At 37.7% G+C, this 16,625-nt stretch overlaps 1 protein-coding gene across 1 annotated transcript in view; it reads right to left on the reverse strand.

Moving 5' to 3' along the window:
• Window positions 1-16,625, reverse strand: part of LOC140228691 (uncharacterized) — a 147,620-nt gene that overhangs the window by 129,528 nt on the left and 1,467 nt on the right. Inside the window, exon 2 of the mRNA XM_072308958.1 lies at window positions 314-1,001. Coding sequence (XP_072165059.1) covers window positions 314-910 — 597 coding nt within the window. The 5' untranslated portion in view covers window positions 911-1,001. The remainder of the gene's footprint in view (window positions 1-313; window positions 1,002-16,625) is intronic.

Here is a 16,625-nt window from a genome sequence, read left to right on the forward strand (position 1 = left end):
CACAGGATGGTCGATTCCAACACTGCTACCTACATTTTGCATGTGACAAATTGAGTTTGGTAATTTGGGCCACTCACATGTTTTTCCATTTATATCCTAATCAACTGCAATACAGTAGCATTTTCAGAGCCTTGTTTAATCGCAATAGAAGTGACACCTGTTCATAAACTATTAAACAATGCTCTTTTGACATGAAAGATCCACAGATATTCAAAACATCAAACAGAGACTCATCTTATAAGGGACTTTCATGAGGTCTCTGACTAAAAAACAAACAAAACAAAAACAAAAACAAAAACAAAAAAACACTCACCTGCATACTGTTCCGTGTGTTGTCTCCCTGAAGTTTGTTTACCTTATCATTCTGGTCTGGCAATTTGAACAACCTGCCATCTTTAGTCAGTTTCTCCTGCGCAGTTCCCTTTTTGGCGGCAAGTCGCAACTTGCTGCTCAAGTCACTATTTAGTGTCGCATCCACACTATACGTTTGGCGGATGTACTTCTCCACGCTCTTCAGCGTGGAGCCTCCTTCCTGCAGTGCCTGGATAGCACTTTGGATAAGGCGCAGATAGTCCGTGCTGTTGGTGAGGTTCCCCAGGATCTTGGCGTTCGACATGACGGTGCCGCGGACAGCATGCCGGCCACCGCCCCGCGTGCCCGGGGAAAAGTCAGGGTCGCGGTACGACGCGACCCCCTTGTTCATCACCTTCAGGACATTGCCGTCGCGCACACACAGCTCCAGTTGCTGCTTGATGAGAGTCTGGTCCAGGCCGCTGTGGCCGTGGCGGACCGCGTGGCAGATGCGCTCCTCATTGGGCCGCTGCTTCTGCTTCCGGATCTTGCGTATGGCCTCGAGGATCCACTGTGTGAAGTTTGGGCTCGCCAGGCAGGAATCACTGTCTTTCATCATTCTGCCGCAACATCATACTGTGCTGAGATCTACCCAGAGATGTCCATGATAATCCACTATATATAATCCTCAGAGTTGAGTCATCTTCTCTCTGCAATGAAACCAATGAAGATCATTAAGGTACAAGAATGTTTTGGTAAACACATGTTACTTAATCATCAGTGTTGTGCACTCTCTATGCTCTCCAACACTGCCCAATGCAGCCCTTAGGCTGCGAAGAGCACTTAATTCTGTGACCTACAATTAACACGACACTAGCATTGCCACCTGCATTTATAGTCATTCAAATCATCTCAAAATATGACAATCCTTTATACTACACAACCTTCTAAAACAGTGACAAACAAAATTGAACCCTCCAAACAAGCCCAAAGAAAAGAACATCAGAGACTGATTGAGAGTACAATGTGATTATAGTACTATTTCATAATTTCATGTATTATGCTATGGCAAACAATATCGCATCAATAGCAATTTATGCACAGATGTCTTTAATTCACAGACATTGTTCAAAATCGGATGCATTGAGCTGTATCGTACTAAGTGTACATTGGGTTCGGGACAAGAATGAAAGTCACTTCTTTAACAATTTGCAGTTAGTAATGACCTTGATTTCTTGAGGACTTACAGAATTACTGACAAAATTCCTGAAATCTGCAAATGGAGAGAGTCCCCACACTTATCAAACTTTAGCCTTTTCTTTTTTCTCACGAGCCATTAACATCAGATGGAGAGATGATGATTGCTCGTACAAGTCATAAATCTCATACAAAGCTACTTATGGTAGTTGATAAATAAGTATTTGTATTGATACAAATTGATCAATTTATAAAAACTAAATCACTTTCCACTAATTCCAGGAAGTGTAGTCTCATGTATGCAGTGATTCATGAGACATCTTCAACTTACTGTGAATAGTACAATTGCACTACATTGTATGGATGTTCTGATTGCAAATCTGTGTTACAGTTTATGACAAATCTCCTCCACAAAATACCCACACACTGCACCAACATTGTGCAATGCCACATTTCCAAGTAGCAGCATATTTTCGGGTAGGAAGTGCCAATACTTTGCTTCGCTCCTACGTCGCTAATTGATTGAACACACCCACAGAATAGGCTCATTTCCTCAATACGCCGAATTCCTTCTTGTAGGTGGGGTGTCTACCGACACGCTCCATTCATAATTGCGTCACATATCTCATGTCATCACATCCTCCTTGGATTTGACTGTTTCTTCGCTCCTAACGAACTTCACATGGATGACAGTCGAGCTTCCTGGCACCGCGCCAGCTGCCACTTGCACATGCAAGAAAATATCAAACTTGATTAGAGGCTCTGTCGTTATTTCTGATTACATCACCTGTAGGCAATTCCAGACATCTGTAAAACTGAAGCTAGTGTGATTATCAGCTACTGCTGCTGTTGGGTATCAGAAAGGTTATCACATCCAATCAGTGATGCCCTCCAACAATCGATAATTTCCTATTTGCAGTCACATACTGACACATCAATGCTCTTACACATGTATATGTTTTATGCCTCAATTTATATAATTTCAAGGTTGAGGATCTCTTTGCCGAGCACTTCAAACTCTGTTTGACTCTGAGATGGCATCTGGTATCAGACCATTAAAGGCACATGTCTTTAAAAAAAAATATTCATGTTTGAAGAAACAGCATGTTTATCCCCCTCCAACCCCCCCCCCCCCCATCATATGTTCATGACTACCATTTTAAGTGTGGGGGGGGGGGGGGGGGGAGTATATCGTAGTCAAAGTTTTTATTCAATGATTTTGTGTTTATCTTAAATTTCTACTTCCCGGAAAGGGAATGGCATCTGTGGATGAAATTTTTGACACTGCTGACAACATTTGTCAGGTTTCATCTCTTTTGAGTGATGACAGAGTTTTTACATATGTTGTACTATGCCCATCTGTATTGATTACTCTAATCCCGTATTTAATCTCTTGTATAATAGTCTACTCTTAACCTCTATTGCTTGTCCTACTGATTTTACATACCATAGTTATACCAATCTGACTTTTTTGCTGCAATATCCCGGGCCCTGTTGCATAAGAGTTGAGATGAAACATAACTCAGAAAACAAAAATAAGTCGTAGCCATGATAAAAAAATCATGGGCGTACATACTCGAGCAGGATTCGAACCCACGACCTCCTGATCACCGGACAGGCGTCATCTCCACTAGACCACCGAGCTTTCGCCCGACAGCAAGTGTTGGTTCTAATCCTTATAGCATGCAGCGGGTACTGCGTAATTATTCAAATTCATGAAATTCTTACGTCGAGATGCTTCATTGCAACTGATTGACAAATTGCCCTGCATCGACGTAAATAAGCACTGAATTGATCAGTGTTTTAGTAGTAGCCATGATAAAAAATCATGGGTGTACATACTCAAGCGGGATTCGAACCCACGACCTCCTGATCACCGGACAGGCATCATCTCCACTAGACCACCGAACTATTTACGTCGATGCTGGGCAATTTGTCAATCAGTTGCAGTGAAAGTATCTCGACGGAAGAATTTCATGAATTTGAAAAAATAAGTCTCTGAATACTTGATTCTGAGTGGCTAATTACCCGATTTATATTTGCTTGCATCTTTTTATGCAACAGGGCCCAGGTGTAGGCAATATCTATCAATTTGGCTACACTGACGCACATGGGCAACACTCTACTTTCAGCAAGCAAATTTTGTGGTGACTGCTCCAGTGGAATAGAACTCCCCCCACTGCAAAGGTAATCATTGTTATTCACCCCCACCAACTTGTGGGAGGGGAGGGGGGTGTGGAGGACAAAGAATGGGGGTCAAAATCTAACCCTCCCATTAGCCCCATGAATGCCAGACAATGCCCAAAGAGCAGCATGTTGACAAAGGTTCCAGGTGGAAAAGGGAGAGTGACTGTTAACACTCGCCGCTCTAAGCCCAAAGAAAAATCAAGTCACACAGAAGAGAATCGACATTATGTATTTATGTAACCCTTCTACCACAATGAGCGCGGGCAAATCTTTCAATAATGCGAGGGGTGTAGCAACTGGACCATGTATACACCAAACAAAAGGCTTCTAGATGTTTAGAGCAGGGAGCATTGGCGGGGCACCGATATTAATAGGAGCACAAAGACTTCCAACCCAAGGATACGGCATAAAAAGTAGGAGAGAGAAAGGAGATCAGACAAAACTTTACACTGCAATGCTGGAGTTACCGTACATCTTGTTAAAAGACCTGAATAGTCAGTCATCTGCTGTTTCAGCAATCGACAATTTGGGTGAATAAGTGTGAATAAGTGTGAATAAATGCCACACAAATCCCATACTCCTTTCCTTTCCTGGCGCTTTGTTATTTTAGCCACAGCTCAAAGGGTGACTTTGTTGTCAACAAAATACAGATGTATTCTCAGCTTCACTGACAATTGATTTCATTGGCGGGTTGTCAATACTAAGGACACACGAAGACTCACTTTCACATAATGCTCCAGATGCAAGATAGTAGATTCACTCACTTTCTACCTCTACAATTGATATGATCTTCACCAAAAGTGCTGACATTACTTCTTCTGGCAAAAATTGCAACCACATTTTCTACATTTTTTCTTTCTTTCTTTCTTTGTCATTAGGACTGGTTTTGGCTCCAGACCAATTTGGTTTGGGTACTAATATCTTTTTTTTTATGGTAATTACTAATGGGGGGGGGGGGAGTGCCTAACAAAAGATAATTCATGCACTCTTATAATGCACCTGGCTCATTGCATAATCCATTGAAAGTGTTTTTGATCTTCTTTGAAAGCCCCCCCCCCCCCCCCCCCCAGTTAAGGCCACTATAAATTTAGAAAGCTCTGAAATTGGATTCATCTACTGAGTATTGGTACAGTTCTAAATACTCAGTAACATTTTTTTGATACAATTTGTACTTTGAATGACTCAGATAAAGTGCACATACACAAATATGTACATGTGGGACTGAATGACCCACATACACTGTGTAAGTACTACACTGTATAACAGCACCTTTGCCCTTGCATAACAAATGATAGTTAATCTTGATGCATATAGTGTACCGGTACTTTAAAATTTAAAATTATTGCAAAGATAAATATGACTTTCTTTAGAATTATACATCAACACTGTTTTCTAAGTTAAACTGTTAGAATGCATATATTCATTTATGAATTCACCAAAGTCCCATCGACCCCACAAATCAAAATAAAGCTCTTACACAAATCTTCCATGAAATTTTTTGATCTATTTTCATACTTTGTTTTCTTTTGTCTTTAGCAAGCAATATAATTCACTTGGGCTGACATAGGAAAGGGCAGTTGGCTTGACTGTGAACATGTTCAAGTCTTTTTGTTACAATCAAGAAAGTTATTGGCCCTTTAGCTAGATACTTTTTCTTCTTTAAGTGACTAGTATCCATGGAAGGGAAAATATTTCTCTGATGCTACAAAAGAAAAATGCATAGCAGAGTACATCATACTCCCTGTTCTACAAACACTTAAAACATACAAATTTATGGGCAGATAAAAGCATCTATTCACAAATATTCTCCCAATCTCATTAGAATTAAACTTACTGTAACTCAGTCTGGATAAAACACATTCTGAATTACAATGCAACTACAGTTGTGTACATATTTTAAAACTAAAAAAAAAACCCCAAAAAACAATAAATGTCTATAATACAGATGATGTAAAGCAAATGATAATAACAAACATTTGTAAAAGAGTTTTTAGATAATCAAATTCAAACTTTCTCTCAAATCCATCAGAGCCAAATTAGAGAGCTGAGAAGTATTTGGTTCATGTTCATAATGTCTGGACATCTGTACTTGTACATTGTATTATATTGTCATTTCTCTTCAGGAAATATCAATATCTGCCTGATCTCGAAAGCAAAAGTCATAACACTTGGAATCACTATTGTATGATTGATGCACAACCAGGAACTCGTACCAAGTACGATCTACATACCGTATATGACCATTTCTTACAATGCCAACTGACTGCTTTGCAACTTTAATGTTCCAGATTCCTGGAAAACTGCAATTCAGAAATCTGTCTCCGCTGAGATGCATCAAGAATAAGTTGTTTTGATGGGACTCTCCATTCATATACAAACGTATATAATAGGCCTGGAAGGACACACTTGCAATTAGCCAATCATGTCTCCCTAATTACAGCGTGCTATGACTGTAGAAGAGGTCACACAAGAGGAATTCATATTTTCTGATGACAATATGGTCGCAGAAAGAAAAATTAATGTGCATATTAAACCACCATAGTTTGCTTTTCTTTTTTTCAGCAGAAAATGGAAAGCATGTTGTGACAATCGATCTGACATTAAAGGGGATGGCTAGTAACTGATCAGTGGGAATGCTGGAGGATGATTGTTCCAATCCTTGTGGGATTCATTTAAGAGTACATTATATATCTATTGTTGTGTGAAAATTATTTGCTTCAGAATGGTCTCATATTCAAGTAATGTGCAGTTTAATGTTTCCAGGTTAGCATGCATGTACAGTGACGGGGTCGTAAACTGCACATTACTTGAATACGAGGCCATTCTGAAGCAAATAATTTTCACACAACAATAGATATGTAATGTACTCTTAAATGAGTCCCACAAGGATTGGAACAATCATCCCCCAGTATTCCCACTGATTCCCACTGATCAGTTACTAGCCATCCCCTTTAACATGAAAATACCTGATGCTCTGTGCTCATCTTCATACACATATCATCAGGTTAATACACACATCACAAATGTGTTCCCACTGCCTTAATTAATCTGGCCTGCATAGGTCAGGTATTTGAGTAATCTCAGGACAAATTCCCTCATATTTCACTAACCTTACTGTGAGATCTGATTGTCTTGGAAAAGCAGATTTTTAGGTACTCTACATGTACTACAATGTATTATGTGCATGTACATACATGTGTACAGTAACAACTACCCAGGGCAGGACTGCTGATTCATTCTCTCCTTATTTCAATTGCTCATATTTGTCAAGCAGAGCAGAAATTTATTCTCCAATGATAGCCACACATTTACAGCCAGATTTCATGTACCTGGCCAATTTTTCATGCAGGTTCAGCAAAAGATACCATCCCCTTTTCACTTATTTTTTTTTTAAACATAGTTTTACACATCATGGACATCAACAAAAAATTTGATTAATTCTATTCACTGTACTTGCAGGGGAAAGTGTAGTTCACAATGACCATACGTGAAGGTGGGTTTCAATGGGGGAAGAAAAAAACAAAACAAAACTTTCAATGCATTTCAAAAGTTACACTGTACGTGCTTTGAAAAAAACTCAAATGCACTTTGAAGTGATCATGAGAATTTCAATTTTAAGTTCTACAGTCCCACACATCCTTATTTGTGTTTGGTTCATGAATGTACAATGTGTACAAGTATGGTGTTATTAGAGGTAATTTTAATACAAGACAAGCTGTTTTTCGTTAAAACAATCCACAGTAATTAGTAGCTGGGTTAATTTTTTTTTCTACACAAGCAACAGTGTGAAATTGTTTCCGCTGCATGATAAGTGTACATTGCACATTAATCTATTTCAGTCAAAGGACAACAATCAAGCAGAGAAATAATAATATTCATTTGCTTATCGGAACTGCACGATAAATCTACAATGTGTATAGTTCCCTGCTGTTACAGGTAAGTCAGGGAGTACTGTACTACATTTAATATACACACATACAAGGCTGATCTGATTCCCAAGATTTTACGCTATGCAGTAGCTTATACAACAGTTAAGATCATATGAATTTTGATGCGCATAATATCCCGCTGATAAAGAGAGGTACTCTGCTAACACGGCACTTCAATTACTGCTGTGAGACTACCAATATCCTTTCATGCACATAAGAACACAATAGGCTCAGTAGGCTTCACTGATTTAATACATTGATACCCATAGAGACTTCACACTTCATTGTACAGCCATGCATACATGCACAGGCTGCAAGCTGACAGGGTACAGCGACCAGCACAGCAGGCTGGATCTAACAATGCCAGGTCATTTGAACGATAGCAGGTAAACATCATCAGTCAAAGGCACTAGCGCTAAATGGTCAGGCAGTAATGACTAAACCAAATAAAAAGTGCCTCCAAGGTCATAGATAATTCACTGAAATCAACGCCACAATCACTCCTGATCACTACATGCACCATGCGCCAACAAGCCTTGCACAGGCTCCCTAAGATTCATGTAATTAGCCACAGCATGTTGGGGCCATCTGTGACTGTGCATGAGGAGTACACAGAAATGCCGCTCAGGCATTCCACTTATTATACACATGACATATTGAACTGTGCGGAATTTGTAACATGAACAGAGTGAACATTACACAAACATGTGAGCTACGACCCAGGATAATCGCATCCAGCATATGCCTCACATCCCACACACACTAGTTCACAAAAAAAGGCCTGCAGCTATGCACGAAGCACATTACGAACAGCTTTGTGAAAAATCATAAACGTGTCAGAAATCACTCATATGTGTATACAATACCTTCCAGTAACTTGTTGTCATGTAACACTCACATTCACTCCTGTATGGCATCCATTGCAGTTAGCAGTTAATACGTTTGTGTACTCTGACCCTATGTGTGAAACAAAGGTCACGTTTGCATTTACTGCTGTCTGCTGCCAGCAACTCTCTCCCACAACTGTGTGTGTGTATGCATTATACACACGGTGTGTGTGTCGGTACAAGTGTGTGAGTGTGAGAGTGTGTGCTATGTAAATGTGAGCGATGTGTATAACTGTCACTACCTTGAAATGCCCACACACAAACTGTATGCACTCAACCAATACAAGGGTACACCAGGCTCACATTGCTCCAATAATAGTACACTTCTCTTGCACTGGAGTGCAGCTTGTCTGTGGTTTCAGGGGGAACACTTCCGATTTTGTCACTGAAGACCAGTGGGTGATTGGGGCATTGGCTGCTGTGACTGAGTACACTGGGCCCCTGGGTACAGCCACAGTGGTGAGGTATAGTCAACAAAGCGGGGTTGTGGAGAGAACAAATGAATGTTTAACAAAAAAGGGGGAAAAGGATACAAAAGCCAGTGAGAAAGTCAGCCACATGAGGAGACTGTGGTGTGTGTACGAATGGGGTAAAATCAGTTCATCGCAATGGAAGGGGGAGGGGGGTTGGAGGGGAACTGAAAGAAATGAAACTGCAGCATTAATCCCCCCCCCCCCCCCGATTTACCCACTTTTCAGCAAAGTCAATCAATCACTGAATAGAATATGACAGCACTGATGGAGGTGTCAGAATCTGTTACCAATAAAATTAATCTGCATTAACATACCATGTGACTGTGTTTATGACATCAAACACACACGACAATCAAAATGTTTACCTTCAGGAAAAACATGGCACTAGCACTTGATTTACAGGAATATCATGATGATGCGATCTTTCACACTAAAACTTCCCTGCAGGATATCTTCACAGAATGTATGATAATGAACTGAAACCCATTGACCAAAGAAGACCAAGGACCACTTTTTATTTCATCCTAAACTAATTTTGAGATCTACAACTGTCAAAGTGGATATTTTCGCGCGAGTGATTTTTCACACTCAGTCGGGTACGACGAATTTCCTGTGTTTTTAATTCCACTGAATCAAGACATCAATTACTGGAACATGTGGCAAGCACAAACATTGGCATGCTTTCATTTCCCCACTAGTTTCTGGTTGTACTAAATGCAAAAAATTTTCCACACCACGACAATTTCCACTTTTACAATATGTGCGCACGGACTATCCATTATAACAGCCATAATGCAAGCTCTAGTAAACAATGACACCAGTATTACTGCTTAGTTTCTTCTTTTTTTTTTGGGGGGGGGGAGGGGAGGAGGGAAATAAACTTTGATATGGCTCACTACAGACAAAGATATATTTCTTACCTTGAAAACTGGTGTAACAATGGGAAATAATATCTGTGAAATTGTAGATATCATTTGCTCTCTTTCAAATAATCAATTAATGGCTTATCAGAGAAGATATTATAGGATAACTACTTGCAAATTCTTTATGTACTCATAAATGCATCTTTTCATGAAAAAATATCCAAGGGTGTAGGCCTATGTTAAACTATGACAGTATTTCAGTCATTATTTCAGTAATCCTTTCACTCTCCTCTCATAGCAACAGAGGAGAATACCAATATCGGTTCTCTACTTCCCTCCCTCTCTCTCTCCATCTCTTTGAGGTATTAAACTGTTCGACACATTGGTTTACAAATTGCCTTTTAACAGTTACCAGAACTTAATAATAATATAATAATGATAACGATAATAATAATAATAATAATAATAATAATAATAATAATAATAATGATAAGAAGAAGAATAACAATAATAATATTTTCAATAATAATAATAATAATGATAATAACAATAATAATAATGATAATAATAAATGTTATTATTACCATTACTATTATTATTATCATTATGATCATTGCTATTATTATTTGCTGTAATTATCATTATCAGAAGAAGAAGAAGAAGAAGAGAAAAATAAAGAGGAAAAAGAAGAACAATTGCAGTGATAACAGCAATAACCAGCTTTTACCACTTGAATATCAGGAAACCTGAGACCATGTACATGTACCTGCTGGTTACTCAAAAGTAGCTACCATAGGCAGAGGTTTGAGATGTCCCTTGTCTGGTTAGTTACACTGTTATACATGTACCTACATGATGTTACCATGTTCAAATCCCCCCCCCAAAAAAAAAAAATAAATAAATAAAAATAAAAATAAATAATACATATAGCCTCTGACTCTATCAAAATTATATTCAGTACCATATATTCTTTGGCATCTCTCATTTAACAGTAAGAGTACCCAATGAAAAATAACTAAGGAAATAATATTTCTGGTCATCTACTCAGAGAAGAACATTAGCACTTTGGAACAGATGCTGACCATCAAACTACTTGATAGCAGGTTACACAATGCACTGGTACTGACATTGAAATTATCATGAATCCTAGCAGTAGGACAAATGAAGATAAGATTCCCAATGACCTGCTGCTTTCATTTGGAAAGTCATTTTTTTTAAAAGATGATTTCTAGCTAAATCAAAAAAAAAAAAAAAAACTTACATAATGCCTTTTCATAGTTGAAAAGAATCTGATTTATATCCTCATGAGATGATGCTTTAACTATTATGTGGCACAATGGGATATCCCTTATGCTTCATTAGACCATGGGAATAGGACTTTCCCATCTCCCTGACTAGATGGTTCTAGTGCTCAATGATGAATTAAAAAAAAAAAATTGCATTTGATAAAATTGCATTTAATTGATTCTCTAATTCATCATTCTGCCACCTGGAACTAACATATCTTTATTTCTTTAAAGAAAAAAAAAAGAAATTGACTCATAGGACTTTACATTGTATACTGATAAGGGATTGCTAAAACATATCCACATTTGCTCAAGTCAAATTGTGGTTGAGAATACAACGACATTTTGAGAAACTCTGCAATGTATTCTGTAATGGAAAATTGCATAGCGTATGCTGGTGCATTGTGGCATGGCTACACCGAGACATTCAGCTGGGTGAATATATGAAGATCGCCCTCTCTTGGCAAATGACAGGTTCATTCTGTAAGTCTAAGGCTTCAACCCAGATCAGCCTCCTACATTTTTTTCCCCCTGTACATATATGTCACTGACACTTTAAAAATCACAAAGTACTATTATACAGTACAACAATATGCTTGTTTAAGAAACACTCTGTTTTCCCCCAATGTACAATGAAAAAGTAACTCATGATTGCAAACAGTTCTCTTATGCCTATGAAAGGAATTAAATGACTTTTTTTTTAAGTCATGCAATTGCAACATAACTTGTATAGTCAGATGCAACAACTTGACATAACTGATAAAGTTTAAAAATACAACTACCTGTATGTGTCCCCACCCACACTTGTTGCTTTTACCAATCATAACTGATTCTTTTCCTGTTTAATATCATATATTTCCAGAATTTCACTTTATCACATGACATATATAAAATGGCATGGTTCACTTGCATCGTATCCAGCCCAGCAAAATTAACGCAGAGAAAGAGCAAACATCTTAGCACTGTTCACTGAATGCAAAATTTTGGCCTTTGGCACATAAACAATTTTCTTGTTCTGCTGTCTCATCTGTAAATACAGTGTGTACATGTACATAAGGAGAGGTACACTGTAGCACATACAGTATCACTCATTTGTGAAACAGTAGAAATGCTTTGGTGTTTAGGACACCACTGCTGACATCAGCTATTAAAGATAAAAAATGTCATATGAATTCCAGATTCTTCTTTATCACATGCACTCAACAGATGCTTGTTTTGCACAGACACACGTCTTGCTGTGATATTTCATGAAATGCTGCTTGAGCAGGGATATGAAAGACGGTAGAAAATATATCAAGACTCAATGTCCCATAGACAGCTGAAATTAATTCCATGAATGAAAGGAACTCTTTGAAATTGTGGTGGCTTAATTCAACAAGATAACAAACTTTGCAGACTGAGCCATAAGACAATATTCAAATGCATGGGAATATGCTTCAGGGCAATTCCAAAGTTAGTAACATTACATTTAAGCAAATTAACACACATTGTACAATGTGTATTTATTTTTACTACTGAATCACCATTTATTCCTTTCAAGTCAAAATCATGTACAAAAACCTGTTCATCCTTCCCAAGTTTATGATATAGAAAAGAATGAATACAATTCAACAAATATTAGAGTTGCCATAGCAACTTAAATGGCTGGTTAGTAATGTCAAAAAAAAAAGGACATGACCAAAGAAAAAATCAATGTCTCGTGACAAAAAGTTTGCAAACTTGTAAGTTACTACAAACAAAGTGTAGCATTGATTTCAATTACTGTATGACAAATGTTTCCCAAATATTTTTAGTTTGACCCCCAAAGGTACAGATCAGTAACGCTACATTCGTCCAGAATGATTTTAATAACTTTCATAGGCTAACTGAAACTTAAAACATTATGGGGAAAACCAGCAATATACTGAAAAAGAGGTGTGCTTGGATGTGAAGTCTACATTTGTATAGGATGCTTGAAATTGTAATTCAGGACTCTTTTACCCTAAAGGAAGTAACTGTTAAAAAAATGATTTCTTCTTGTGTGTGTGGGTTTTTTTTTTTTTTTTCAGCAGCTGCTACATGATCAGAATTAGAAGTGAAATGCACAAGTGCATGTGAAGAACATGCCAACGACACTGTATTTCCACTTCAGCTCTAGGAATTCCAACTGAGGTATCATGTGAATTGCTGGGGAGCACTGACAGTAAAATTGCTCTTTCGGCTATAGAATTTATTCAAAACCGCTATGACCACATCCAGACATGTGTATTGTTTTGTAAGGAAGTGCTCTAAGTTTATGCAACAGTCTTGTTGTCAGAACACTACCTTTGTGATGTTTTCGTCTGATTATCAGGAGTCCTGTCAAAACTACCTGCCTTTAAATTCTCTGTGGGTTTCATGTTATTTTTGCAAACTCTACTAGGAGAGAAAATAATGGTCACATAAGAAACAACTCAGTTAAAATTTATTATTAAGGAAACTAATTTGTTTGCAGCCACAATTGTAAATTAGATGTAGGACCATAACATGTGTACCTATTAAAACACTTTCCTGCCATCCTTTTTTGTGTACAATTACATTTGGAAGTTCATTTTCATTACTCTTTTGATAACAATTCTATAGCAGCTGCAAAGGTAATAACAAGCTTAGCTATAATTAGTCAAATACAAAGATCATTATCGAACTTGTACACTTATAGAATCTTCATCTTGTATAGAAATATTTACAGTAGCCATGAAAATCTAGATACCATAAAAATCATAGAGACCAGTTGTCATTACCTCACAACATATCCCTTGATTTGCATGTAAGATAAATAAATCAACATTACAAAAAGCACATTTGGTCATTTTAATAAGCACATGTGGTCATTTTAATAAGTTACTGACTGAATGTATTTGTTTACATTTTCTTAAAAGAAATTCTACACTTAAAGAAAAAATAAATCATTGCCAAAGTGATGTACCAAGTAACATTCAATTTGTGCAGATTTTTTTCTTTATGCATTCATTAGAAAAAAAAAAGAGGAAAAGTATCTTTACAATAGTTACAATTCCAATTTAATGATTCAAGGAAAGAAATACCTTCTAACTAGACTTTAAATCCTGTATTCTTACAAAGCTGCATTTCTGCCTGGCATTGTAGCATGACCACACTTGCCTACACAGTAATTTTTGTTTTGATTTTGAGTGAGTATCCCTACTAAAATCAAGCACTGAATAAAGAAGAAAGAATGACCCTGATATCAAGATTAGAGATACTAGTGATATCAAATGCTTGCAGCTGCTCTGATGACACCCACTGAACGATTGAAAAAGAAAAAATCACAGTCACATAAATGTCAGTAAGTCATAAGATATGATAGTTTACAGGACCACTGAAATACTAAGTAAAACAAGCAGTTTTTGTGATATCTTAAAATGTGATGTTGGTTATAAACATTCCCATACAATGTGTACAAGTACAATTGTAGGTATCGAATGCCAATTATGCCTACATGTTGTAGCAATTACCGCTTCACAAAACTCAAACAATCTACATCCCCAGACAGGAATGTTTACATTCCTTAAAATCAGATACAGTGTATGCACGTAGTGTGTGTGTGTGTGTGTGTGTATGTACATATACAAAACAAAGAACAAGTAAAATAATGATTTTCAATGTACACAATACTGCATTCACACTGGTAATAGAGCTTTCTCATTGTACACACAGGATGGCATGAACAGTTCAAAACATTCAAATTGCCGTACTGAATAATTTTTGGCACCTACATGTACAAATGTTACATTGACAATTTTGTACTTAAGAGTACATGTAGGTCTGACCTTTGATATCATTTTAAGATGAAAACAACAGATAAACCTATTCCTTAGATACTGTCACATTACAAGCACTAAGCATGGCCAGGGCGCCATTTCATAAAAGATGTTAGGATACCAACTCTTGCCGGAATGGCAACTTTCCACAGCAGCAGCCAATCATGAAGCTGAATTCTTGTCATTACTATGACAATTGCCATTCCGGCAAGAGTTGCTATCATATCCACTTTTCATGAAATGGGGCCCAGAGGCCCACATACCACTGAACACAACTGCATCAAGAGCTAACAGGGTTGAAGAACGGTATATTTGTATGTAGGTCATGTGACTGTGCATTAATTTTATGTAACATGCACTCAGTGAAGCAGTCACACACACCACAGTACCCTCAAAAAGTCCATAAACAGCACGCTCGACCACTATGCTCATGTCATTGTCAACATGTCACTATATCACAGCAAGCAATGGTAGAATTTCCATCACAACACCAAGTGGCAATCTATATTTCTTTTGTGTGTGTAAAATATGCTGCTGTCAGTCAATTAAAGATCCAAAATGCTTACAACTTTTGAGTTCAACAGATGGATATGGATAGTCCCACCTATAGGATGTAGAATGGTGAAACCCAACTGACTGCATTCACAACTGTCACATTTTATACATTTTAAAGCTGCAGTAACAGTGTGTTCAAGAGTAGACCTGCCATAAAGCCCAAGTATAAGTCAATGTACTGTAGGTCTGTCCAGCATACTGTAATTATGCCGAATATTTCGCGAGGTTTTTATTTTCGCGAATTTCGCGAGTCAGCTACTATTCATGAAATTAAAAACACGAAAATATTGACTCTGATCCTGATATGAATGTGGGTATGCATACACATTTCTCTGTTCAGTACAGGACTCCACAATTGCGAATTTTACCACTCGCGAAATCGTCAGGAAGTCTCGATTCGCGAAAATTTAGACTCGTGAAATATATGGCATATACAGTATTGCATTGCCATGTGTCAGCCAAAACAAAGACGATAGGACCTAGCCTGTCAGATGGGGTCAAGTGTTCAGAATTCACACAGGAAAATAACACATTAAAAAAACCCACATCAAGGTTCGACTTCCTGTGCCAAAATTCGACCCCACGAAAAAGCATAGGTTCTACATGCAGCTGGCGGTAAAATTTTGGATGGCACTATGTCTGTATGGTCGAATTCTTGGTGGCTTAAGGATTTTGGTGAACTACTACTGTTAAACAAAAATCAATGGATGACTGGGTCTGGTGTCAGGTACCACTGACAATTTAGTTGTCCCACAAAGCCAAGAAAGGTGCTGTCATTGAGTTTGCGATAGTATGGTTGGGTATCCAATACATTGACACCCTAATGTTTTTCTATCAACAGAAACTTAAAATATCTTACAATTTGCCAAATATTTTGCTCACATGTAAAAGAAAATACTCAAAGTTCACAAGCACGCATTAATAAAAATGTAATTTGAGGTACACGCTCCAAGATAACTGCTTCAAACGCGTGGGGCATTATGTTGACGCACTCTGTTGCGCCATATTAAATTTTGAAACCAGCACCCCTACCCTCTATTGACAATACTGTACGTGTGAAATGCGCATATAAATGTTTTTCCAATATGTGCATTTATAATCTACAGTACCATTGTTTTGCCATTGATCTTGTCATTGGGTTTTTAAGTAAAATTTGGACA

This window comes from Diadema setosum, chromosome 5 (assembly GCF_964275005.1).
Source record: "Diadema setosum chromosome 5, eeDiaSeto1, whole genome shotgun sequence".
Classification (NCBI taxonomy): Eukaryota; Metazoa; Echinodermata; class Echinoidea; order Diadematoida; family Diadematidae; genus Diadema; species Diadema setosum.